General features: G+C 41.6%; 2 protein-coding genes across 7 annotated transcripts in view; both read left to right on the top strand.

Moving 5' to 3' along the window:
* The window catches only part of ATAD2 (ATPase family, AAA domain containing 2), a 30622-nt gene extending 25778 nt beyond the window's left edge, over window positions 1-4844 (top strand). Inside the window, exons 26-28 of the mRNA XM_017826448.1 lie at window positions 570-691; window positions 2352-2480; window positions 3946-4844. Coding sequence (XP_017681937.1) covers window positions 570-691; window positions 2352-2480; window positions 3946-3984 — 290 coding nt within the window. The 3' untranslated portion in view covers window positions 3985-4844. The remainder of the gene's footprint in view (window positions 1-569; window positions 692-2351; window positions 2481-3945) is intronic.
* A 1373-nt stretch (window positions 4845-6217) lies between these two features.
* Window positions 6218-27947, top strand: part of ZHX1 (zinc fingers and homeoboxes 1) — a 28247-nt gene continuing 6517 nt past the window's right edge. For 3 of the 6 annotated variants that reach the window (XM_017826423.1, XM_017826422.1, XM_017826425.1), the window contains exons 1-3: window positions 6218-6265; window positions 7079-7184; window positions 23875-26222. In XM_017826423.1, the coding sequence (XP_017681912.1) occupies window positions 24102-26222 (2121 nt within the window). In that variant the 5' untranslated portion in view covers window positions 6218-6265; window positions 7079-7184; window positions 23875-24101. Of the gene's footprint in view, window positions 6266-7078; window positions 7185-23874; window positions 27264-27947 lie in introns of all 6 variants that reach the window. The other 3 variants (XM_017826420.1, XM_017826419.1, XM_017826421.1) reach the window with 1 other exon arrangement.

The raw sequence follows: 27947 nt of genomic DNA, 5'->3' as shown, positions 1-27947 counted from the left end.
ACACAGTGTTCTTGCATAATGGTGCTGCCCTTTGAGTTATGCTGGCCAAACTTGTGTTTTTCTGCAGCTGCTGGATTTCTGATTCTGCAGTTTTGTTTTTCAAATGGTATCTAATTGAAAAACAATTGTTGGCTTTCTTTTATTGCATGAGAATCTTCCCAGCAATAAGCAGTGTAAGTTAAAAGCTGTACTTCAAGCAGTAAGGACCCAGTCCTGTGTGAAATAGAAGAGATGAACTACTGTTTGCGGTGTAAGATGTGTTTTCTAACCTAAATTACTTTGGAGTTTTACTGTGCAATGCTGTACTGGCAGTGTGACTGGTTTTTTTCCTGGTTTTACCTGCCTTTTTGTCTAGTGCTTTTTTTTTGTGTGTGCAAGTTTCTAGTTTTTACGGAGCAGTGACTTTTGCTAGAAAGAATGTAAAAGTCAAGCATTTATCAGTGAAAAACGGTAACAGTTCTGTCTCTGTTATTGCAGAGAAGTACTCTTTTCCAGGTACAGGATACTTCATTCATACTATATATTACAAATAAAGAGAAATCCCGCTTAAGGAATCTGTGTCGTTCCAGATTCATGGGTACAGCGTGTGACTCGTGCGAGATGTTCTCAGGTGGAAGAAAAACAACTGTGTGTCAGGAAAGCCGTGAAAATTGGCACACAGAGCGTGTTTGTGGATTACTGTGAGCTCAAAGTAAGTCTAAATTTCAATTTTATTAATACTGAAGTAGAACATTTTCTTGCTACATTTAGAATTGGAAATGAAATCAGTTGTTAACCAATGCAAATTCAAACAATTTATGGGAGGGATATATGGTTTGTGAAATAATTCACCCTGTAATAGACTATGACCATTATTTCCACAGCTGGTTAGACTGCTGCTGTTGCTTTTGGTGAACTAAATTTCAGGAGACTGGGTTCTTTCCCTAGTTTTAGTGTAACAGATCTTGTTAAATTTTAAAATATCCTACTGACACACACTGCTAGTACTGTTGGTTATTAATGTCTTGGCAATTTTTATGATGGATTGGGCGTTGTTTTGGTTTGCTGTTTGCACATTTTCATTTATTAGGAATTGGAAAAGGACCTTGATTTTTAGCAGTGATGACTTTTAACCTGAAGTTAACCTGAAGTTTGAGTTGACTCAAAGCTCATCCTGGATAAAATATTAATACCTGCTTTTTCTCAAATGCTTTCAAAATCCAACGTTAGAATTTTGTGTTCATACAGGTACAGTGTCACAAGGCTTTTCCAGTCCCCTGTAGGAGAGAAGGTGTTATCCTAGGATACAGCTGGGGAAAGGGTCAAAAATGGACCTAGCTACATTTGCGTGAATTGGAGAGGGTAGAAGAAGGACCTGGTCTTCTTCAGGAGGTGTTGCAGTGAGGGAGATCTGGGAAATTGATAGGTTGAGGTCCTGGAGGTTGGTCAAATCAGGGCAGGCTGCTGTTTACATACAATGATGAGAAATGGAATGAAAAGAGGAAAACTTAACTTCTTAAGGCTGGCTTCCTAAGCAAGCAAATTTTATGAGATTTTGTTCATAGAATCATAGAATATCCTGAGTTGGAAGTGACCCACAAGGATCATCGTGTCCAACTCCTGACCCTGCACAGCACACCCCAAGAATCACACCATGTGACTGAGAGCATCATCCAAACACTTCTTGAACTGTCAGGCTTGGGGTCATTGCTACTTCCCAGAGGAGCCTGTTCCAGTGCCCAACCACTCTCTGAATAACTTTTTCCTAATATACAACCTAAACCTCCCCAGACACAGCTTCATGCCATTCCATTGGGTCCTGTCACTGGTCATCAGAGAGCAGAGATTGGTACCTGCCCCTCTGTTTCCCATTGTGAGGAAGCTCTTGTTCCTATCTGCCTGTGTGTGTAGAGAATCCACATAGGTTTCTCTAGAGCCAGGGTGCTAATAGCACGTGCTAAGTTGTTGCCGGCTGGATAAGTTGTATGGTACAGCCCTTACAGATGTTCCAGATGTGAGGACAGAGCTACAGTCATTGAAACTTGCTACTTGTGCCAGAAACCTTCTTTGGAACTCACCTGCAGTCAGTAAGCTGGGTGAACCTCCAATCTGTAGCTGCTTGGTTTTGTTTGGGGTGATTTTTTTTTTTTTTGTTTGGGGTTTTGGTTGTTTTGGGGTTTTTTATAGTTTATTTGCTTGGTAATAGGCCTAGAACTTGACGAACACATGGAAGAGCATGCAGTCACCTATATGGCAGCAGTTAGAAATAGTTTCATGTGGGATGTTGGCCATGCACCTGTGCCACGTCCTACCTTTTCTGTTTGCAGCTTATCTTGTGCTATTCTGAACTCATATCCATTTTTTTTCTTCAGCAAGTGTTGCATTCTATCGCCATGCTAACTGAGAACGTCAGTGTATTTCGCATGGAAAAACTATACGCTGTTCTTAGCCAGTGCATTTACCAACACCGGGAAGATGGCGACAAAAAGGAATTAGTGAAGGTAATTTCTTTTGTCTTAGAGCACTTTCTGCCATTATTACGTGTGTGTGTGTGTTACACATGTGTATGTGTGCCCTGTGAACATCACACTTATTATAGCATTACTCTTTACTGCTTAGTTGCCTCTGTTACAAGACTTGTTCATTTCAGTCTGGAAAACATTTATCCATTGTTGCATTTTGCTTCAGTGTTGGCAGTTCCAGGAGGAAAAGTCTTTAAGATGCTGGGTCCCCTCAGAGAGCTGTCTCAAAGTAGTTGACCTGCCTCTCACTAGTTCTGCTCCAGCACCTTTTCGGGGGTGGGGGGCTGGGAAAAGAGGATGCTTTTCTCAGTCTGTCGCTTCCTCGTTCTCCCCTTGCGGAGAACATGGTCACACTTGGTAACACTTGTATAGCATTCATTCCATTATTGAAAAGAAATTAATTATGAAACATAAGGAGAATTAGAGACTTTAGTCTCTAGTCTCACCAGACTTTCTTTTTAACTAGCATAGCTCAAGCATCTTTAATTTCATATGTGGGGAGCTTCCTGCCTATGATGGTTTAACAATGCTATTGAGTCAAATTCTCTAATCTTGTCCTCTAAGAGAGGATTTCTGACTTGTCAGAACTTGTCAGAAATATTTCACAGGAAGCCATGGTCCCAGTCAGGCATTCCCAGTATTGAGTTGATTTAGATAGGTTGGATATTCAGTCTTCAGCTTCAAGGTCCTGGAATCCATTTGTGTTTCAGGTGGTTGTGCCTAAAAATAGAAGAAATTCTTTATGTCTCTCAGTCTTCCTTAAAAAAACCAGGAAGCCTCTTCTCTTTGGCCCCAGTCATCTTGATCCCTTCTTCCACACCTAATAGTTAGAACAGACACTCCACTCTGATTGTGCAACAGTGAGGATTATTTGGATCCAGGGATGCCATTCCTGATAAAGGCACCCATTTCTTCTAGAATAATGATATGTTTTAGCATGAGAAGGGATTTGTTTGTTACCTTTGGGGCTTGTGTGCTTTTGTGACGGGACTCGATTTCTTTGTTCGTTTTCAACTTTTACTTTGAGCTTTAATGAAAAAAAATATCTCCTATTCAGAATAACAGCACAAATCAGTCCAGGAGCAAGTTCTGCTGTATGAAGAGAGAGACTTTAACAAGTATTTATTGAGAAAAGAACAGTTACAGCTTTTAGTTGTGGCTCTTCAGGAACTGTCTCCTTTCTAATTGTTAAAAGCACCATTGATAGAGATCCATAGCCTCTTGGTACAGATCCCTGCAGTTTTTCTAGCCTACACTATTTTGGGTGCATAAGGATGTGTTTGAAGCCAGTGGGTATAGAACGATGTTGTGATGGCAGAAGCAGCTAAATTATTATTAAATACTGTATAAATATACAGATTCTTCCTTCTTTTGATGAAGAGGTAAACAGGGTTCTTAAGCTCGTATTCACACTGACTCCTGATTTGTCTTTTCTTCTTCTTAGGCAATGAAGAAAGAAATTACAGCCTTCAGTGATCCGTGATACTTGACTTCAGATACCTGACTTCACATAGTCTGTAATGTTTCCTTTTGGTTGCATGCTCTTTTCTTTGCATAACTCAATAAATACTAGTTCTGCACATATATTTATACATATATGAAACAAATATATGTTAAAATTTATTAAGAAAGCTCAAATAAAGTAATTTAATGACTTTTATTTGATATTTCCCTCCTATCTGTGTATATTTTTATGTGACGTACTGCTGTGATTGCCTTTAGAACACAGATCTGAATAAATAATTTCAGTACCTCTCTTTAAAAGAAAAACTAACTTGAAACAAAGCAAGATTTACTACTGTAACTTTCTAAGGTAAAGTTTAGTTGTGTTTGTAATAATGGCAATCGTAATGCTGGAGAAAAGCATTTAATATCATTTGTTAGTTGATCAGGTGGCCTGTAGTTGAATTAAGTTGTAAATAGTTTTCTAGTTACCTGGGGAGATTGAAATCTGTTTATTACAAAAAAGTGAATATATTGTTTGCAATAAATATATTGAAGTAAAAGCAAAGCAATATCCTGAAGATGTATTCCTTCTCAAACCAGCAGAGAAAATTTATCTGTTAATTTGATAGTTATTTTAAAAAATGAGACCAAGTTTCACTGTATCACAACTTCTACAAAAATTCATTCTCATAAAATATGTGGCACGATCCTTTGCTGTTCGCACACAGCGTGTGGTGATACTGAACACCGAAATGTGCAATCCCTCTGTTTGGTTTCTTACCTATGTCAATAGTGTTCTTTTTTTGTGTCCTTCTAGTGTGTTTCTTCAAACATTTGTTCGTTATGCACATTTTCTTTTCTCTGTTTGGGTATTAATAAAAAATTAATCTCTTTTTAGTGGTGTGTTGTCTGCTCTATTTTAATCACAGAGTAATTTTGATCATTAATAACCTTGCACTTACAAGCCAGCACAGATATTAAGGTTTTAAAAGAAGAGGTGCGTGTGAGCAGCTTCCTCTCCACTCCTGGTGTATGGGTTATACAACAAAGGCAAGCCCAGGAGAAAAAGAAAATTTACATTGAAAATTTTAATGTAATATATTACACTGGAAATATAAAAAATGAATTAATGTTACTTTTCCTTAACTTGATCTCTATCTTGGCTGCTGTCACTGCTTTCCAGTGTGACTGGGGGTGGTTTGCTGACTGCATTCCCCAAGAGAACTGTTTGGAAAACTGAACAGGAGTGACAGTGTTGAAATGAGGAAGCAGAAACATTCCTGGGATTGAAACTTTTGCTCTTCCAAGCTTTGATCAAATGCTTTCCTGTCACTAGTCTCGCCAGGATACTGTACCTAGGCAGATCTTTAAAAAATGTTTCCAATTGTGTAGATCGTCATTTTCCATGACGAGCTGTGAACGGTTAAAGGCTCCCACAAGCCACATCTTTATTTTTCTCTTTCTCAGGGAAACGGCCACATTTTAATGTCTGACCCAAAACACAACACATAGCGATGAAAGAAATAGTATATGGAAACGTTTTTGAAAAGGGTGCAGCGAGAGTAAAAACCAAACATTGACTAAAATATTTTATATGTAATAAAGTGAAAGAGGTATCCTTTCTTTAAGTTCTGTAACTAAACAAAACAACCAAACAAACAAAGAATGTGGCGGACTCTTTCCTCAGAGCCGCTTCTCTCGTTTGGGGCTCTGACCCTGCGGCCGTGTCCTCCCTCGGCGGCACCTCAGGGCTTGGAGTCGCTGAAGAGCCTTCCCGGGGCTGGAGGCGCCGCTGCCCTGACAGCCCGTCCCGGGCGCGGCGGGAGGGCCGAGCGCGGAGCCGAACTTTGCCGGCGGAGGAGCGGCTACGGCGGCACCGCCGCCGCCCGGGAACTCCGGCCCTGCCGCCCCCGCTCCTCCCCGCCCGGCCCAGGAGCCGCCGGCGCCCCCAGGGCCGCGGCGCTGCGGGGCCGGGGCAGCCCCCCGCGCCCGGTGTCCGCCGCCCGACGGGCGGGGCGGCGGGAGCGGCTCCGCCCCCGCTCGCTGCCAGGGCGGCTGAGGCAGCGGCCGCGCTCCTCGCGTTCGCCGCGCTCCCGCCCCGGGGCAGCGCCGCGCCGGGAGGATGCGAGTGGGCGCCGCGGGGCGAGGCGAGGGCGCGGGCGGCCGCGGCGTTGGGAGCTCCCGGCCCATCCGCCGCCCCCCCGCCCCGAAAGAAGTGCAGTAGTTTGTGGAGCGCAAGATGGCGGCGCGGCTGTGAGCGCAGGCGGCGGGCGGGCGGCGGCGCGGGCTGAGGGGGCGAGGCGAAGCGGCGCCGGCAGGTAAGGGCTTGCTGGGGGGGCTTTCGGCGCCGGGAGGCGGGAGGTCGATCCCCGCTCCCCGGGGAGGCGGTGCTCTGCGCCCGCCCCCGCTTCCCCCGGGAGCGGCCCAGGCGCTCCCCCGGCGGCGACGGGACAGCGCCGCCGCCCCGGGGCGAGGGCGGCTCCAGCGGGCGGGGGCGGGCTGGCCGGGCCCGGCCCGGCAGGGACGGCGCCCGCGGCGTGGGCGCGGTGGGGCGGCCGCGCCCCGCCCGCCTCCCCATTGTCTGGCGGCGGCGCTGCCCCCGCGGCCGGGGGTCATCGCCCGTCGGGGGCGGTGGGCTCCGGGCGGGCAGGGGGAGCCGGGGCATCCCTTGGCAGCAGGCTTTGCGTGTACCCCCGGCCCGGCGCGCAGCGGGGTTAAACCCCTTCGAGCCCGAGCTCCTCTCCCCGTTCTTCCCTCCTCCGCCCTGTGCCGGGAGCCTGTGCGGGGTTTTGCTTGTCACGGAGTGGAGGAAGATCTGTCTGACTCGTCAGTCAGAAAAGAGAGTCAAAGAAGTTCAGTAATACCGGTGCGCCCGGAGGAGCCGGCGGGTTCCCGCCCGATGTCAGCGCTGGGACGGACAGACTGACAGCCAGACTGACGGCAGCCAACAAGCCATGAAGTTCTGGCTCCAGAGTTGTCTCGCATCCCGTGGCGTTGCGGTGCGGGGGCGAGTGTGGGGAAGCAGCGCAGTGTATGTGCAGGCAAAGTTGGGGAAGATGTCTGGTTTGCTCCTCCGGGGGTGTCTGGGTTTTTAGGGGTGCGTTCTCACGCTCGGCTCTCCCCTATATCAGGATGTGCAGCACTGGAGATCAACACCGACTTCAATAAACCATGTAATGGAGGCAGTTCTGGATCTCTGAAAGGGCTCAGAGTATCTGCAATAGTGAACGTCATCTGGTAGGTACTTGTGCTTTATAAGCACAGATTCACAGAATATTCTTGAGTTGGAAGGGACCCACAATTTCTGAGCTGCTTGGGCAGGTTAAATAATGGAAGGGTGGAGAAGTTTACTGTGCACAGAGTGTCAGGTAAAATAGTGAAGGCTGAGGTGGCTGGGTTTGCGAGCTGGATTAGATGCTCCTTTTTAAAATAGAGATGTACAGAGAGCATATTGTGCATGTCAAACTGCATAGAAGCATATCAATAAAAAGTGAATTTTGTTACAAAACTTGTTACATGAAAACAAATATTCGCTCAAACGTGAGAGAGGAATTTTAAAAGCTGTGTTGATGGTTTTCACCAGTGGTCAGTTTGGTTTTTTTCACAAGGCTTTCAGGCCAAAAAAGAGCTTGTGAGTACTTACAGAAACCCTGTTTAAAACGACCTAGTGATGCAGACTAGAGGACTGCCCTGAATTACGACCTCTTTGAGAGAGAATGCATCATTTCGAAAACCCTTTTGTTGCTGTCTTTAAACATTGCCAGGAAGGCAGTCTATCTTATGTTGTTAAATGAATTCCTCTGAGCCGATTAGAAGTAGGTGCCATTTTGTATAACTGAAATTACTTACTTTTAAATTCAGGCTAGTGGTTTTTGTATCTTTGCTAGACTGAAAAGCCCTCTGCTATCACATCTGGATAATGCGTGCGTGTACTGTGATTGTCCCCAAACTTGACTTTGTAAAACATAGCACTTCGAGGTAGATCTTTCTTTTGTGAGGCTTACTTTTCTACTTTCTGTGTGTCTCTTCTGGATTATTTCTTCTCCTGCAATACCCTTGATGACCTGTGAGTGCTTTAGCAGTGTCCTGGTGTCTAGCCTTAATTGCTGTCATTTATAACTGTAGTTTATTATTGGTATAGACAATATTTATCACAAAGTTTGTCAGAATACTTATTGTTAGAGACCGTGAATTGAACAGTTCTGCCTTTTGTAGATTCTCAGTACTGAAGAATTTCTGTCAAATAATGGACTTTGTAATAACGTTTGGATCCCTTTTGTTCCTTTCTTGTGTCTCCTGCTTCACTGAGCAGTCTATAGCGTTTTAGTTAAGCTTATTGCTATCCCTGCGGTGTCCCCCTAGTTTTCCCTCCATTTGTTTATATGTAGTCTGAGGGAAAGGTTTAAGTTTTTGGTTAACTCTCATCTACTTATAACTAGTGACCCATTTGTTTGTATGTGACTTTCAAAGAGTCTTACTTGATAAAAAGTCATATGTCTTTGAAGTCAGATTCTTTCCTCAAATCTGAGTACAGGATTTTTTGCAGCTTTATGAAGCTGGAACTTTAAAAGAACCAAGTACATATGAACTGGATTTTATTCTGTTTGCACATAATAAATATAACCAAGGCACGATCACTTGTAGATAAGTTCTGGCTCATCTTTATTTTGATGATCAGTTTCTCTTTACTTGTCAAGCTGAGGTCTAGTCAAGGTTTCACGGTACCAAATTCAGTATTTTTATGTTTTCTGATTTTTATAAATCCTGAGCCTGCTGTAAAATTTACAGAATGATCTGTACATTTACAGAATGAACAGTATCTGTTAAATTAAAGTCCTGTGTGATAACAGTTTTGGGGTCATGGTGTGAGGGAATGTTATACCCATTTTTAGCTGAGTGCACGGACGTGCTGTTCTATTCTGTATATTAACGGTCAATATTCTCTCTCCTTGTGCTTCAGATGTGGGGTCATTGATCCATAAATGTCCGAGATGGTTTGCCTCTGAGCTGTCAGGGACTTGTAAACAAGTGATGCAATTTTCAGTATAGTACCATTTTCCCTTTTGTTTTCTTGCTATTTCCTAAATAGACAGCAATACTGATCTTAGTGTTCTACTCCTATAGCTCCCCACTACGTGTCAGTAGCATGACCTTTGGTGAATATATAGCTATAAGAATACAATTTTGTTGTTATTAAGTTTCTCATATTGTCAACATCATTAGTTTTATTAGTTCAAATTTATTGTCCTTATTCCAATTCATCTTCTTTCTCTTTTTTTTTTTTTTTAATTATCATGGCTAGTTCATGATCTTTCCAAGTAGTCAAACCATTTTGCTGCATAAAATAGTTCTATGGCATTTCATAGTTCTATGCCTTGCACCACTTTAACTGATGGTGCATTTCCAGTTCTGTGGTCTTTCTGTCAAGGAACTGGAATGAAGTTCAGAAGGTGCACTCAAGTCTTTTTCATATACTTCAAAGTTCAGTGAAGTGGTACATATTTCTTAGAGCAGTGTCTCTACTACCAGTGGATTCTTTCTAACTAGCTTCAGGGATCAGCTCAAATTGAGCAAAAATCTGCTGTTGTCACTTGTTAGAAGATGTGTATCACTCTTTTATCCTCACGTGCTTTGAGATCATAGTAAATGTTACAGTTCAGTAAAATTCTCTGAAAAGGAGTATGATCTAAAAGGGGCAAAAATTTGGATGTAGTGTATGTTTATTAAACCATTAAAATTATAAAAAGACACATTATCATGCTAAAGCACAGAAGCTAGGAAAATTACTGACAACTAAAAGAAGAATGAATGTTACGTGGTTAAACAGTCTTGGGGAAAAGTTGTAAGGAACTTTGAATATGCTACTTTTTGCACTCCCTAAGTGATGAAGTAGCAAGAACTTAATATTGCAAACATCCTTTAGCAACATGACCTCTGCTTGTGCCTGACAAGTCTAAAGGAGCTCAGTATATTCTACTCTGAAAGAACAGGTTTCACATCATGTTTGGAGCCATTTAAGAAAGTGATTTTGGTATTTTAGGTTCATTCTGTGCAGCTTGGCTTTCTCCCAGTGGTGTTTTGCAATGCACTCCTCACCTTCCTTGCTTATTGGTCTCACTAGGAGCTGAAGGAATTTTACATGCTTCCAGGGACCCACAGTTTGAAGTTGTTGCTCAAGCAAGACCTAAAGGCTGGCCGTTTTGTTTGAAGAGTGGGCAGACAGAGCTGTGCAATGAGGCGTGTGTAACACCAGCCCTCGCTGCTTGGCAAAGCCAGCGTCGTTCTGTGAGTGCCAAACTCACTCCACCAGGCAGGAGGACAGATAAGAGCTTTTGAACTTTCTGATGGAGATGGTGAAAGTTCCATGTGTTCAGCACTCTGAATCTTCAAAGCATCTTTGAACCAACTGTATTGGATGGAAAATAGCTGTTAGCTGAATTAATTATGTGAATTGGGTAATAATTTTATATAGATTTTAAGGCTTGAGTCACTGGTTATAGGTTAGGATGTGATTATCTTAACATTGTCTTAGCTTAGAAAGTTGCTAAGAACTTCATAGATGGAAATGCGTGTTTTGTATAGTCCAGGGCAGTCTTGGTAGAGGTTTCTAAGCTTGCCTTTCCTAAAAAATGAGACACACTAATGTAAACAAAACATGGTACTAATGTGGTTACTTTCCTCCCTGTATGATAATGGAAAGACATGCTTTGTATGCCAAAATGCTGTTGATTTTAAAACTCTCCTGCTGACTCTGTGCATGGGTGTAAGGTTCTTGTTAATCAGGTCAGTTGAGATCTAGGAATGTTCTCTGTCCAAAAAAGAGTAAAAGGGACACAATGGGAAAGGAGTCAGGAAAGAACAGTTATTACTACTTGGGCTGTAGAAGACTGGTCGTAATACCTGATTTACAGCTGTGTGCTTCTTCAGAAAGTCCAGATTTCTCGTTAATATTTAGAATACCTTCAAAGTAGAAAAATTCTGACTTCTTATACATGGGTCAGATGCCTTCAGCAAAATCAGGGGAGCTGAGGGCTCTCTGCAAATCCGAGCTGTATCAGGAGGAGTTGGGTGCTTGGCAGCAGTTGCCAAGTGAGTTAGATGGAGCAAGCATGAAGGCTCAGGGGTTCCCGTTTCTCAGGAGGATTCTCCACAAGGTGAAACACATTTGTAGCTTCATTGGAATTTTTGGAGCGTTCAGCACTGCACAATGTTCAGCCTTGTTTGCAGTGTTGAATACTTAATGGCTCTCTGTTCTCCAAACTTCTCGGTGGGGATCTGTCTGACAAAAGGTTTACCATACCTGGAGTGTCACGAGTTCATGTTTTTTGTGCATGGATCAGTGTGAGGAATTGATGCCTTTACAAGATCCCTGCTGGCATTGTAGGTATCTGTTTAAATATGATGCAAACACACACAACTTTACTCCTTGTACCTTGTGAGTGTTTTTCAAATTTGACTTCTTAATGCATTTTACTTAAATTTGTTGGTGAGTAGAGAACTAATTTTTTTTATTTCATTAAAAGAAATAATTTAGCACGGAAGAAGACTATTTTTGGTGAGGTAATTACAACTTTGGGTGCTTTATCTTACAGTCCAAAACCATTCATTTTAACTCTGATTCTTGATAAGTAGCCTTTTTTTTTTTTTTTTTTTTAGTCCTCTATTTCTTGGGTTCCTTTAGGGGAAGTATAAGGCTTTGTTAATATCAGCTATTTGTTTCTTTTGGGGAAAGGAGGGAAGAGGTGGGAGAAAAGAGTAATATTGAAGTAAAGTAAGTTTACTCTTTCCACACTTAGTAAAGAAATAATCACATGAGCACATCCTTAGCAAGATATATCAGTCATTGTGTATAATGTCCAGAGAGGGAGAATTTTTACATTACTGAATACACTGAAATTTTAGTTCAGAATCCATTGCTTTGAAAGCTTTCTAATATATTAATACTTTCATGGATGATGACAGTGTGAACACCATACTCTGATGTCACACACGCTTACTGACAGAGTGGGAAATACTTCTACAGCAGTTTAAGTCAGATGCATATAGGCACAAGCTAGTTCTGAGGGCAGAATTTGCAGCTATATGCTCCTTTATATGAGTGAATATCCTGTTTCCAGATGTAATGCTGAATTACAGATAGGAATTACTATCTGTGAATTACTGAGCAGGAGCCCTCTTCCTCACCAGGCTGCGTTTAAACCCTGTTGCTGCAGAGAGCTGGCAAGAGAGAGAGAGAGGCTGAGGGTGAGAGCTGGCTGGAGGGTTGGGACTGGAGGTTGCTTTGCACCAGAGCAGCTTCTTCAGCACTACTTTGTGCGGAAAGATTCAGTCATTTCCACCCAAAGCAGTGAAATAAAAAGCTCAGTCAGCCATTTCATCTTGAGATACCCCGCCCTCCAAAACAAATATTAAAAAGAAAATGTAGGTTTTGGCCCATGCATATCCTAGTAATTTCCAGTGATTAAGTTGATGCTTGTAATTGGGGTCTAGACAGGCCATGTTATGCAAAATACCTTTTTTTAATTTCTGTAGAGACAGTTACAAGATTTATGTAGTCCCTTTGCTATTTTATTTAACCCAAAAACTGCTTGAAAAGGGAAGTGTTTAGTTTGCCTTCATCCTAGATTCAATTTTAATATCTAATTTTTAAATGAAGGGGGGGTTGATCTTTATTCTTAGTGATTCGTGCTGCCTCAAAGCACAGTGGTTTCTAGTTGTGTGCTGCCTTTCCCACTGGGGGATGCAAACAAAAGAACAATAATTTCAGACTCCTCCTTCAGTTTCCAAGAGAACCTTAGCTGCTCAGGGATAGCTTTGAATTTTAAAAGCATTTTTCTTCCAAATTATGTATTGATTGCACACAAAATAGCAGTGCTCTAATATGCAATTTAAAACAAATGCATGATGGTGCTCATTTGCTTTTAATGCTGCTTTTTCCAGCAGAAAAACAAAAAGTGGGTTCTGTTCCCATAAACCAGTCTTGCAAAATCCTTACAAACATTTATTAGTCTAGACACTAAATATTCTCACCCGGCCTCAGCTCGACGATGACAAAAAAAAAAGAAAAAAAGCAAGCTAATGTTGTACTTGGCTGTCAAAAAAGGAAAAGAAGGAAAAAAAGAAAAAGCTTGCCCCAGGCTAGTGAACCAGTAACATTTTGCTGGGGCTGCCTACAACAACAGATGCATCTTACTCCCATAGGGTTTCCGGGCCTGTCTGTTCTCTCTGCTTAACTTGGACACTCTTATAAACATTCTCTTTGGGTACCACGCCCCAGTCGTATCCTGGGCTCTTCTGATTTGTTTGATTTAATAATCATACTAAACATGTTCATCTTACCTCCTTACCGGTATTTGTATTCCCCTATCTCCCCCAGATAACATTTAACTAATGCATTAATTCAAAAACAATCCTGATATATAGGAAATGGAATAATTAAAATAGGTGATTTGATCACAGCTCAAATCTGCACGTAGAGAACCTCGATATAAATGATTTCTGCTTGCCTTGATTTGGATTTGTGCTTTTGATAACTTAAATAAATGGTGAGGGATTCTCATTGTCTGATATTGTGGTAGTTTGCAGAGTTTTGTTTTGTAAAGGGATACATTATATCGGGGAGTATTTACCTGATCAGTCCTTTATCTCAACATACACTCCAAGTATTCATTTTGGCTTTTGTCATTTTCTTAGAAAACAGTGATTTATACATATCCCGTTTTTCAGTTAGTGATTAGTTTCTGTTATTCCCAATTTAAAAACTACATTTGATTGGAAATTAAAATTTAATTTAAAATTCACCCAAACAGCATAACGTCTGTATTATTAAACTATTGTAAATATAGCCTATCTAAGAACACATTTGGGGCCTCTGGTGGTCTAGTGGTTAGGGTGCAGGACTCTCACCGCTGCGACCCGGGTTCGATTCCCGGCCCCCCGGGCAGATGGAGCTCGTTAGCCCTGTGAGGCAACCCATCTAAGAGAAGGTCACTCTAAACAAACCTACCTCCTGAGACTCTCACTGCCACTGTCCAAGTTTCACTCGGCCCCGGCAGATGAACCTCAGGATTAAAGGGTGGGCTCAGTTCAGCGCACGCTGTGTCTCACCTAAAAAAAAAATCCACTGCGCAGGCTCGAAGGGTTAATGACCTTTCCCAAATCTTCGCTCGCGAAGACTGGCCATAAGAACACATTTATTCAAACGTGACTTTTCTTTCTAAACCTACTGTTTTGTGAAACAAAATATGATACTTTTTTATACTTACTAGATTAAATTTATTATTTCTGTGATGATGTATCCATGTCTGTTAAGATTTTAGCCCTCAAGCTTGAATTGGAGGTCTTACCCAGAAGAAAACCTGTCCTGCTTTTTAAACTTCGAGAGAGGACACTTCTCTCATTCAGAAAGTAATTTCTACCTTCACTGTCTACCAAGTGAATGTCTGTATAAAAGTTAGTCATTAACTGTCATTAATTCAGTGTTTTCACTAATTTCCAACTTAGTTAACTAAAAGTGGTAATATGAACTAAAACTGTGGTAATACTGATTTTTTTTTAAGTGCTTTTATTCTCTTAATAAAAACTTAGCTGTTTACAGTTAGACCTTCAGGCAGTCATTGGTGCTCTTAATAAGTATGTCTGGTTTAATGTTGGTAAATTAAATAGGTGTTTCACATATGAGAGAATGTGTTCCTGAAACATGAATATAAATGAACAAAGTGTTTCTGAGTAAAACTTTTGATTTTCCTACTTGAAATAATTTTGTGGCTTAAACATCATACTGATTCTTTTCCTTCCTTCCCCCAACCCTGATGCTGTTTTGTGCTGTGTAATGTTTTTTAAGCTTTTCTATTGCCTCTTAAATGTGTTTTTATCAACCCATACAGTATTTCTTAATAAAATTTTACTGCTCATTGTCACTTAAATCAGTGAGATATTTATGCAGCTTTAAGCTACCTACATTTTTTAAAACAGAACTAATCCATTTTTTGATGGTGTTTAAATCTAATGCAAAAAAAGAAAAAAGCAGCTCCACAGCTATTAATTTTAAGCGCAGTGTTTTAGTTAACTCCGTATATTCCACTTAAATCCTGTTCTGCTAATTTTCCACCATTATACTTTGTACTTGAGAGACAAAAAGTAAAAGTGGGTAGTCTGTTTTTAGAAATCCACGCCGTTACTTCCCTGCCAGGACTGAACATCGGAGGTTTGTGTTTCTCCTACAAGAGAGACTCACATGACAGGCAGCTCCAGCAGAACAGGGCAAAAGGTGCAGCCTCTGACTTTCCTCATCCGGTGGCTCCCAGAATGGGAATTGTCCTCTTGAGCAGGCTCTGAGCAGTGACGAGAAGGGTCACGGGTCTGATGCAGAGGAAGTCACAGAGGTGAGGTTTACAAGCAAGGTTTGGAGCATCAGCCTGGAAAACAGTGGAACAGGGAACCAGCCTGGTGAAAGACTTGTTGATTTGCGCTGGGTTAGTCTGCTGCTGCAGTGAAGGCCTTCCTTTAGGTGAGCCAGGAGCAAGTGGGACTGTGGGCTCCTGGTCCAAGAGAGCCTGTGGGGTGGAATATGTGAAACATGGTAACTTCAAAACTCCTGCTCCCTGTGCCATGAGCTGAGATACTTGTTCTGTTCTGCTGACTCTTTAAGACCCTTCCTTACTTCATGGTAACTTGAGTACATGGTCATCTCTCTGACTTCCACAGTGAGCAGGGTGTGTTTGAAAGGCTCTGTAATCCAGTCTTTTACCTTTTTTGTCACTGGGCTGATGGGCAGTAAACAATGTTTATCCTCTCTGTGAATGCATGATGGAGAGGCTGGGTAGAGGGTGAGGGAGTAGGTCTTGTCACACACGGAGTAAGACATTATCTCCCACAGAAATCAGTGGGAGCATCCAAGAAGTACAGTACAGTACTCAGCAGGGGAGTGGAGTCAGGTCACTGTTGCAAATACAAATGCTTTGCTTTTCGCAAAGGTTAACTTGGTACACAATGGCATTTTACTAGATAGTTGAGACTGCAGAGTGTTTATGCAGGCAGCTTGGCCTATCCTCCTTCCTATTTGTTAGAGGCTGAAACAACTCAAAACCCTGAAGAGAAACATTAGGGTAGAAGGGACTTTTGAAGATCATCTAGTTCAGCCTCCTGCTCAAAGCAGAGTTATCTGTGACGGTAGATGGAGTTGTACAGGGTCTTACCAAGTTTTGAATACTTTCAAGGATGGAAATTCCTTAAAAGTTCCCAACAGATCTTTATAACCTCTCTAGACAACTAGTTACAATTCCTTGCCAGTGCTGAGGTGCTGTTTGTCCTCCATCACCACGCCCCTAAAGTTGTCTGCTGCAGACCAAGAGTATGTTGGTGTTGCAGGGAGAGGCAAGCCTGAGTTAGCTTGACAGTCACCCTGGTGCTAGCCCAATTTAGTGCTGCACTGGGAATACTTGCACTTAGTGGCAGTGACCAAGTACCCTAAATAGAGAGGGGAACTTATACACTGTATGTGAGTTGTGAATGTTGTGTTCTGTGACCAGCGTTGGTTGTTTCAAGGTCAGAGGATAACATCCTGGAGAAATGCTGTAAGATCATCTCTTCTTGCAAGCATGAACACGAAATTCTTCTGCATTTTTCCAGTATAAAGGAGTCTGTCAGTAGGGACTAGATCAATTCTTTGTTTTGTCTGTCCTTAACTTGTGTGATTCAGCTTACAGCTTTAAAGCTGTTATATGGTACTGGAAATATTCTGGAACCACATTAAAAAAACTTCCTAAAATACCAGCTCCGGAATCGCATTTTTTGCTTCATGAGTGGAGATGCAAATCATGTGCCAAAGAACATAAAGGACTTTTTATGCACTCTACACTCAACCTTCTCACAGAGTGGTAGCAGACCTGCGAGGCTGGAGAGGCTTTAAGAAGGGCGTGGAGTGGGAGGCTGGTGAGTCCAAGGCACACAGGGAAGGTTCTTCTGCACATGTGAGCAAAAGCCCGTAGTGGACCCAGTAGTAGAGGAGGCTCTAAAGAGCAGTTGAAGCCTTGGTAATATGCCTTATAGCCTTCACCTTGACATGGGGTTACCTAAGTCAGTGTAATAGAACTGTGATCTTTTTTGCTTTTCAAGTGACATTCCTAAGTCCTTGCTTTTCCTCATTCATAAAACACTGGTTCATGCAAAGACTGAGTTTATACATTTATTTCAAATATTTTGGGATCTTTTAGAAGTTACCTAAATTATGGGCCTGTATCCTCATATATGCAAGTCTGTGTGTATATGTGGAGCACCAGTGTGTATTAGTGTCACCTGGCGAGGCCACTGTAAGTCCTTGTTTTCAGTTTCTTGTGATGGTTGAAATGGGAATTTCTCACACATTGTTTCTGTCTTGAGGCTGCTTTTGTTTTCTGTTCATTGAGTTTCGGGGGAACATTCAGCTGGTTCAAGAGCAAAATTAACAGAGAGAGGAGGGAAGCAAGGAGAGGAAGAGAAGCAATCTCCATGTAAATGCCGTATTATCTTTCTTTTTCTGAGCAGCTCTGTGCCTCAGGGATTTGACATAGGAACTTGAAATTTGGCAAGGATCTAGCCTTGAGGTCTGAGAAATGCATTCCACTGTTTAAAAAAAAAAGGCAGAATTATGAGACATAATATATCACTACCTTTTTGTATCCAAGGTAGAATTTGCAGGATGGTTTATTACCTGCTCTTGATCATGCTTTTATGCCTGTCATGCACAACTGCAGACTGCTTTAAACCACCTATATTAAATGAATTCTCCTTCCCTGTCTGTCTGGGTTCTTGTATTGCCATGCATCAGTGTAATCCTTAACCTGCAGCTGCTCCTTGGGCTTCTGCAAAGGCTACTGGCCGAGCAGAAGGTATAAAGGTGCTGGGAGCTGGTCAGCCCTGAGACCTAGTCCTACTTTTTAAGGGTAGAGCGCTTCTAATACTCTTAATTACTGTTTAGAAATACATTTTGAACGGTGACAGCCAAATATTAATGAAAGCAGAGAGCAGCCGATGTGAAGTGTGGTTTCCAATGTGACAGGGGCACGTACGGATAGTGGGAATCAGTGGAGGAGGGGGAGAGGAGAGCGAGACAATCTGTGCTGAGCTGTGTCACCTTCAGAAGCGCGGGGGTTCCTGTGCAGCACCAGGGATGATGAGGGAATGAGTCGGGCTCGGTAGCGAGGACACCATCTGTGGGACTGCAGCTTCAAACTCTGAAGAAGCTGAAAGGTGTCTGGGGATACAAACTCCAGGAAGTTAAAGGAAGGTCTTGTACTTGCAGTACTAGACAAGGGCCTGGGAAAATGAATGCCTCTAGAAATTTTTCTTCTGGGAAAAAAAAAAAAGGCAGAATCACGTCGAAAGAACATTTTGTGAAATCATATGTGTGCCAGATTGTTTCGTTTTAAAGAAGGAAATCCCATGAGAATAAAATCTTTTGTTTTGATGTTTTAAGGAGAAACTTTTTTTTATAAACAATTTTTAAAATGAATAATTTCTTACTGGTCTGGTTTTTTTAAAGCCAGTATGAAACATTTTGGGGGCTTGAATTAAATGTTTAAAATTAAAACTTCTCTTCATGTCAGTAATTTATTTCTTTGTCCTTTCTTTTTGCTATGTAAAAACAATCAAAACAGAGCTGTAAATACGTAAAAAAATATCCCTGACTCTGCTGCCATTTTATTGGGTATGATAAGTATTTACACAAGTCTGATACTCGCTTTCAAGAGTAATCATGTAGAGGTGCCTGATGTTAAAAGTACTGAGTGCTCACAATTTGAATTGGGCACTGTAGAGCCAAGAAAATAAAAAATCTGCCTGTGTGAGGTTTAGCTGCTAAGGTGACTGTATCTCACAGAAGATACATGCTTACAAGACTGAGGAGCAGAGACAGCACCATATATGTTAAAGTCTTCATTGGTGCACCCATGACTGTTAAGTGGGACATTTGATGATGATATACATGATGAGATATAAAATCTGGTAATGGCTTTCTGTATCAAAAGCAGTGGCGGAAGTTACTGTGCTCACTGTAGAGGTAGCTGGAGTGTGTTTTGGAAGAGAAAGATAATCTAGGTCATTTAGTGGTCACTTCTGGCATGAAATTCTGAAATTTACTTTGATGGAACCTGCTTGTTACCCATTAAACCAGTGTTGAGAGGAAGTAGCTGAGAAAGCCTAGTCACATGTCCTCTGGCAGGCTCCCTTCAGCCTCTGCTGAGCTTTGTGTCCATCACGGGGCTGGCTTTGGCACACCCTGAAGCTCTGCTTGGGCAGCACAGTTGCTTTTGGTACTCACCTCCCTCATTACCAATTGTACTGGGGCAAGGCCCCCAAGTATGTCCTTATCTTTGTAGCACATGTGAAGTCCTGCTGAAATCAGTGTGACAAGTTTTGCTCTGGTGTTGAATTAGTACCAGACCTTATTTTAAAATGGGAATCAAATGTGAATATTGCAGGATTTATATAGAGATGTGTCTTTGTTTTGTAGTCATGAGCAGTAACACTCTGAACTTGGCAGATAATGAACAACTGAAGAAAATGGCACTGTATAACAAAGTTCTTCACCCTTCTCGCTGAGAGGCAGCACAAATCAGAGCATATTAGCCTGTTTGAGCTCTTTGCAGAATAGTTTCTGACATAGATACATGTACTCTGAATAAATGGTAGTAGAAGGAGGCTAAACAAAGGATCAACAACTGCACACTGTCGTGGGTTATAAGGAGAAGGCAACATTTTCTGTGTTGAGAGAGGTCATAGGCAATTTGTAATCTAGTTGGATTTAAAAGTTAGAAGCAGTTTCTATTGCTTCATCTTCTCCTGAGCCACTCTGTGTATGTTCTTAAAATCACATTACATGGGCTTGGATTTTTTGTTGGCATGCTCTTCCTGCATGCTGGATGGAAGTGTTGTACAGCAGGCAGGAAGCAAAGCCTTTTCGTAAACCATACACCCTGAACACGCAGCGTTTTCTGTAAACTCATTTATTTTCTTGCTGCATCAGCTACTGCTGTTTGGGGGAAGGAAGGAAGAAGTGAGTAAAAAAATTGTGCTGGAAACAGATGCCTTACGTATGTCTTCCACTGTCAACTCTGTCTTTTTGTTCTCAAACTATAATCAAATGGGTAGAAGGTTTCTGCCCCCATTTAGAAAATTTTTATGTAAGTCTTCATCTAAAACTGCTATAGAGACAACTTTAAATGCTGAATTCCACTCTGGAATTAATCTGTCTTCATATAATTATTTATTAATCGGGATTGCTAACTGTTTCTGAAGAACCGTGTCCTGACCAATTTCCTGCTGAAAGATAAAAAATCAGATCCTGGACCTTCGGAAAACTATACCTGCACTTACTGTTTTTATATTCCTAGAAAAATGTTTGTTTTGTGGGCCGATTTGCTAGGAATATCAACTCTGTGAAAATCTGAGGTGAAATTAGAGAAGGAGATTGCAGTGACAAGCATCTCGAGAAATTAAGAGTGTAAATAATTTAAGTTTTTCGTCACATTCTTTTATTAAAAAAATTCTGCTTTTGACATAAAGTAAACACCTTGCTTAATATTTCATTACAAACCAAATTGCACAATATAATGTCAATATTAACAGCGAGGGATAAAAATACAGTCCAGATCAAAATAGAAAATCTTTAACAATATTAAATCACATCTTGGACCCTAATATATGTAAAGGACAAGAGAACACAATCTCTGAACTATTAGTGATGATCTTCAGGAATTCATGGAAAAGAGGAGGAGGTCTTAACAGACTCAAGACAGGCAAGCATAGTATCATAGTACCTACTCTTAAACAAGGGAGACACTTGAGTAGAGGAGGAGAGCACATAGTGCATCACCCATTGGTTAATGGGGTCTTCATTCCCAGGCCAACACAGGAAGAATTTATTAAAAAACAGTCTGTAAGAACCTAAAGAATTGTAACAAGGTTCTTCTTACAAAGGTGGATTTGTCAAAACCCCATTATGTCAAGCCAATCTGATTTAATATTTTTTTTGGAGTCATTGGCCTACTGGAATGGAATGTTGCAAACCTTACTGAAATCAAGATACATGGCAAGGTCCCAAGTGACATTCCTGTAAGCAGTACAGGAGGGGTGTTTTAGAGGAACTACAGGTTCCAAGGGTTATGCATAATTGGTTTGATAAACTACTCAAGTGTGAGTTTTCATAATCCCCTGCTTAACTGAGAGAACATGTCAGCCAAGGTGCTACAGGTGGAATAATCACATAAGCACCAGGGAGAAGGGAATGAAGGTTTCTGTAAAGTCTGTAGAGGAAGGAAGGCTGGGAAGGGTTGCAAGCATCTCACTTTGTTGAGATTTTAGTGAATGCTGTTGTACCACTTCATAGCCATGAATTAAACAGGGTTTTGACATCACAACATCCTTTTAAAAAAAACCCTCATCTTACATATCATAATCAGAAGAGCAGATGCAGCTTTCTTTTTCTGAGACCCGCTTGCATCAAAGAAACGCGTTGCTCTGTTGGTAAACAGTAGAGGGATAGGATAATTTGCCTATGAACTGTGAGCAAAACTGAGCCACAACAGAAATGTGATACAGAGATTTAGCTGAAAGGCTGCAGGTGATGTAATTGCACGTGGACCTGTAGGCTTACAGACACTGTGAATGCTATTGGGTACAGGATGGGACTGGAGAAAAACATTTATTGATTTTTTTGGACAGGTTTCCCATTTTATTCCTTATCTCCAGCCTTATCTTGAGCATGGCTCAACGCTGCACATCAGGTCAAATGTTGCTTTCACTTGCACTCTGAGCCATCCCAGAGCAGGGCCCTTGGCAAGCCTCTGAGCTCACTCAGGCTGCCCTGTGTGTAGATCCTACATGCTGTCCTGGGAGGAGACACTGCAGAGTACCACAGTCCCTTCTTAAAATGCAACTTCAGTCAGCAAAACTAGCTGTGCAGTCACTTTTGAAAATGGGCATTTCTGGCATTTCTGAAATTTTACTCAAGATCACAGAACGATTAGGTAATACCACCCAGCTCTTCCCCCAGAGCATTGCTCAACATGGTCTTGGCAGTTGTCTTTCTTTTGTCAAGAGCCCTCCAGCCCCACAGAGAAGGAGCATGGTTAATAATGCTCTACCTCTCATCCCTCAAGACACTGAGACAAATGGATCCATTTAGCTTTGCTTCATGGTTCTCTCACTGCTGAGAGAAATGAGATCGCCTGCAATATGTATTTTGTATATATATTAAATAGCTTTTGCACTTCTGTGCTCAGTTTTACAGACTGCCACTATTAACTTGTGGAAGAAGGGTATCTTTCTACCGGAATGATGATTACCCAAGATTTATTGAGCGTTGTCAGTGTCCTTAATGCCGTTTAACCATATCCTTGGCATAAAAAGTGTATCATGTGAGGCTGTGCACTTTGGATGTAGTCACAGAAGTAGTGCAGAGGGTGACAGAAACATTTGGGGAAGATATTTCTGAAGAAGTGAGGTGAGACATCCAGTTTCAAAAACAGAGCTTATGAGCAGCCCTGGTGGCGTGTATGGATGAAAACTTTTGTCTTTTTCCCGAAGAAAAAATGTGAAGCTAAGAATTATTGATCTTCCTTCCTATTCTGCCCTCCCATAATCAAAAAAGAACCATCATACAGTGAAAAATAATATTTCTTTTCCCCTTCCCATTTCTTGTAACTGCCTTTCTTCCTTTTACACTGTTCTTTTTCCTTTAAGACTTTGTCTTGCAAAGATGGCCCTCATTTTTTAACCTGTTACATGCTGTTCCCTTTCTAAACTTTCTGAAACAGCTACTTGGGGATTCATTCCTCTTGGACTTGAGGATACCCCCACTTAGGGAAGTAGAAGATGTTCCACTGTCTCAAAGTTCTTGTGCCTATGGGATTTTTGGTATGAGAAATCAGTATCAGATTTTAATTCAAGAAGAAAACTATTACAGAGTTTATAACCCTCTGCAGAAGTTTGTGCATAATTTCCAGCAGACTAGTTGTGGTCTCTGGGGGATAAAATTCACTCCAGTCTATGCTAATTTAAGAATATATTCTTTGAATTTCTGTAAGCCTCAGCTTTATTTGGTGGTACTTCAGTTTTTCTTAGAAATGCACAAAGAATTCCAAGCAGAGAATACATAATTTTGTTTGGCTTCTGCTTGGTATATCAGTCTTTAATGCTCTTTCTCTCTGGTACGTTCACACAATCAGTCATCTCTCCGTTAATGCATAGAGGCATGGAAACAGATTTTAGCTAATTGCCATGTGCTAGCAATCAACTTTTATTGGATTGGGATTGGTCTTCAGTTGGAGAATGATATTTGGGAGGCTAGGAAGAAAGGATAGTTGTCTGTCAGAGTGCCTTAAAAAGATAGTTTTGCCTGTTTTCAGATGTGGGAGAAAGGCCCTGCACATGGTCATGCTTGCATGTATAATGCAGTAATAAAACACTCTAAACCTGCCTTTTCTGGGACCCCTCAGAGCCTCTGACATGAAGGACATGACAGAGTTGGTAGTGGAGATGTCATAGTGGGCTCAAGTTTAATGATAGGAAGAACTTCAGCTCACAGAACTGTGGAGAGCGGTTGTAATAGGTTAGGCAAAGCATCCAAAGGCAAGAGTGACCCCAGCACTGTGCCAAGAAAAAGGCTTCTGAAGAAAGGGAAACAGTCAGGAAGTTACCTGTTTTATACCATTGTGTTGTTTATGTTCTTTCACTGTGTTTACATGAACTGAAACAAATTTCAGCCTGTAATAAGCTGATTGGATTTTGCCTTTCTTAGCTTTGATTATCTCTTCTTGGAATGGGTCTGCTGGTTTCAGGGGATAACAATGGAACCTCAGAGGACTGAATAACGTTAAGCCATAATATGTAGCAGAATAGAAGTTACTCTTTAAATTGAACTAATTTCACTGTCTCTTCTTTGCTACAGGTGGTGGATGTGGACTTTAAAACAGTGTGTCTCAACATCTCATCCTCAACTATCTATTTTAAATCTGATTGCACTACAAAGGAAAAGCTGCTAACGGGATAAATGTTGAGACTTTACAAGAACTGACTTAAAGTACCGAAAGCCATTATTACTATTATTATCAATCAAGAAGAGCTTGAAGCTGAGTCTGTATCTGACCAGTTGGTATCATTTTCACAGTAACAGTCATGGCAAGTAAACGAAAATCAACAACACCGTGCATGGTCTTAGCCAATGAGCAGGACCCGGATCTGGAAATGGTATCGGACCTGGAGGAAGGACAACCTGTGCTCACGCCAGCAGAAAACCCTACAGCAGAGAGTGTAACAAGTGATGAGGATGTTCATGAGTATGTGGATTCAGACAATCAGAAAAATACAAATAAAGTAGAAGGTGGTTATGAGTGTAAATACTGTACTTTTCAGACTCCAGATCTCAATATGTTTACTTTTCATGTGGATTCAGAACATCCCAACGTAGTGTTAAATTCATCCTATGTTTGTTTAGAATGTAATTTCCTTACCAAAAGATATGATGCCCTCTCAGAACATAATGTGAAGCACCACCCTGGAGAGGAGAATTTTAAATTGACCATGGTAAAACGTAATAATCAGACAATCTTTGAACAAACAGTAAATGATCTCACTTTTGATGGAAGTTTTGTTAGAGAAGAAAATGCTGGACAGGCCGACTCTTCTGAGGTCCCGTCATCAGGGATCTCAATTAGCAAAACTCCTATCATGAAAATGATGAAAAACAAAACCGAGACTAAACGTATCGCTGTTTTCCACAATGTAGTTGATGACATTCCTGGTGAAGAAAAGGGAACTGAAAATGATCCAAACTCTGAAGAAGTAGTAGAAAACCCCCCACCAGCAGTTTCTGAGTCAAAAACAAGCCATTCAGTTGTTTGCAGTGCAGCAGATGTGGCCGGTGCAGTGGTGACCCCGGCACCAGTGCTTCAGCCTGGGGTGGCACAGGTTATCACAGCTGTTACAGCTCCACAGAACTCAAACCTGATTCCGAAAGTCCTAATACCTGTAAATAGCATTCCAGCCTATAATACTGCTTTGGATAACAATCCTCTTTTGCTTAACACCTACAACAAATTCCCATATCCAACCATGTCGGAAATCACTGTTCTTTCCACTCAAGCCAAGTACACAGAGGAACAGATTAAAATATGGTTTTCTGCCCAGCGTCTGAAGCACGGTGTGAGCTGGACGCCAGAGGAAGTGGAGGAAGCAAGGAGGAAACAATTTAATGGCACAGTACATACTGTACCACAGACAATTACCGTTATTCCAGCACACATTTCTGCCGCTAGCAATGGTTTACCTTCCATTTTACAGACATGCCAAATAGTTGGTCAGCCAGGACTTGTTCTCACTCAAGTTGCAGGTGCAAATACGTTACCAGTAACAGCCCCAATAGCTTTGACTGTAGCGGGAGTCCCAAACCAAACACAGCTACAGAAGAGTCAGATTCACAGTGCTCAGCCTATTGCAGAAACCAAACAAGTAGCTGCTGTTCCAGCCCCTCAGCCCATCAAAAATGAATCCACAGTGATGAATCCTGACTCCTTTGGCATCCGAGCAAAAAAAACTAAGGAACAACTGGCAGAATTGAAAGTCAGCTACCTTAAAAATCAGTTTCCTCAAGACTCAGAGATTGTTAGACTTATGAAAATAACAGGCTTGACTAAAGGAGAGATCAAAAAGTGGTTCAGTGATACACGCTACAATCAGAGAAACTCAAAGAATAATCATGGGATTCACCTCAACAGTGATTCATGTGCCACCATTGTTATTGATTCAAGCGATGAAATGAATGAGTCCCCAACAGGAGTCACTCCACAGAGCAAGTCATCGTGGAGTGCTTTTCCTGATTTCACCCCACAGAAATTCAAAGAGAAGACTGCTGAACAACTGCAAGTCCTCCAGGCAAGTTTTCTGAATAACCCTGTCCTCACTGATGAAGAGATGAATAGGTTAAGAGCCCAAACCAAACTGACTAGGAGAGAGATTGATGCCTGGTTTACAGAAAAGAGGAAATCAAATGTCTTGAAGGAAGAGGGAGCTGACTTGAATGAAAGCAATGCTGGCAGCTCAAAAGAAGAGGCTGGAGAAACATCTGTGGGAGATGGAGCAGCAGGAACAAAATCAGGGTGTTCCACTTCGAGCAAAGTAGGCAAAAAATCACCAGAGCAGTTGCACATGCTCAAAAGTTCCTTTGTCCGTACTCAGTGGCCATCTCCACAAGAATACAACAAGCTGGCAGAAGAAACTGGGCTTCCAAGATCAGAAATTGTGAGTTGGTTTGGAGATACTCGCTATGCCTGGAAAAATGGTGGATTGAAATGGTATTACTATTACCAGAGCGCCAGTGCAAACAGTCTGAACGGCCAAGGTTTTTCCAGGAGGAGAGGGAGAGGAAGACCAAAAGGGAGGGGGAGAGGGAGGCCTCGGGGGAGGCCTCGGGGAAGCAAGAGGTTAAATTGCTGGGACAGAGGTGTGTCTGTCATAAAATTTAAAACTGGAACAGCAATCCTGAAGGACTACTATATGAAGCACAAATTCCTTAATGAGCAAGACCTCGATGAACTGGTAGCCAAATCTCACATGGGATATGAGCAGGTCAGAGAGTGGTTTGCAGAGAGGCAAAGAAGATTAGATCTTGGAATAGAGCTGTTTGATGAGAACGAGGAGGAAGACGAAATGCTGGATGATCAGGAAGACGAGGAAGAAACGGACGATAGTGATACTTGGGAACCCCCCAGACATGTTAAACGTAAACTTTCAAAAACAGACTGATGTACAATTTGGGATTTGGGGGCCAAAAACCTATGAATTAGGTTTGATGTTACAGTGAAGAGCCAAATGATTTTTCATGGCCTTCAGTTTAGCAAGCAGCTGCTTAGCATCTTTCTTCCACCTACAAGAACATGGGCAAGATGCTACCTGTGGAGGCAACAACTGCTTGCTTCGTTGCTACAAGAGATGAACATCCTCAGGCCCAGCCTAGGACAGGGGGTTATAAATCAGATCAAGTTCAGCTCCTTTTCCACATCACTGATGGGAAGGTTCATGTTCATCATACATGTGACTGCTTCTCAGTATTTAATTGCCTTATGTTGTTTGATTCCAAAAAAACACAGACACCTTTTTTTGTTGATGTAGGAGAACATTTTGCCTGCTCATGAAGGAGGAAAACACAAAAACCTTAGATGTCTTTTTGGAAACATCACTTCATCTTAAAGGTTTCAAGGCCTGGGTTTATTTCTTAAGGAAAGAGTTCGAAACAAAAAGAGAAGGGGAAAAGTGTGACAAAAGGAATCAATGAACCTAGGGGTGAGGATTGATTGCTTTAAGAAAATAAGGTGACATCAGCACCTTTTGCTTATCTTCAGAGTGTTTGGGGTTTACAGAACTTGGACTGAAATGTTCCTTATTGATAATTATGAGCTAACTGAATGAGTCTGATTGATGCTAGAAGATGCTTTTTGTTACAGTTAATCAGTGTATCCTACATCAATTTAATTTAAATGCCTGACAGACTTGATGCAGTTGATAGTAACACACATTTTTAGCTTGTGCATTCTTTCCTTCATTGGAAATGGTAAGAGAAGTATGTATATTTCTAGCTAAAAAGAATAATTTCTTGAAATCTTACACTGAGTTTTAAGGTAAACATGAGCTGGAAACTGCCTAGAAGTCATTCACAGTTGCTTAGGGGTTTGTAAGAGTACACAGATACAGAGATGAAAGGCATCTTTTGGTGTTAGTAAGAAAGGTTTTCAAGTAAGTTGTGGCAATGACATGGTGTTTAATTCTCAAACAAAATGAAGTTATATGGCTATTAGATGCTTAGGAATTATAAACACACTAGTGTTGAATTGTTCTTCAGCGATAGCCGAGTTGAGTGATTTGTGTGCAGGTTTAACTGTACTTTATCCTGATTGTTGAACTCTCCACTGTGCTCATTGCTCTTAGCACTGCTGGGTGAACGCACTTATTTTTAGAGGTGGTTTGAGC

The sequence above is a fragment of the Lepidothrix coronata genome, unplaced genomic scaffold (assembly GCF_001604755.1).
Source record: "Lepidothrix coronata isolate B3197 unplaced genomic scaffold, Lepidothrix_coronata-1.0 Scaffold126, whole genome shotgun sequence".
NCBI lineage: Eukaryota > Metazoa > Chordata > Aves > Passeriformes > Pipridae > Lepidothrix > Lepidothrix coronata.
Note: the sequence above shows the minus strand (reverse complement) of the source record. Positions and strands in the feature narration are given on the sequence as shown.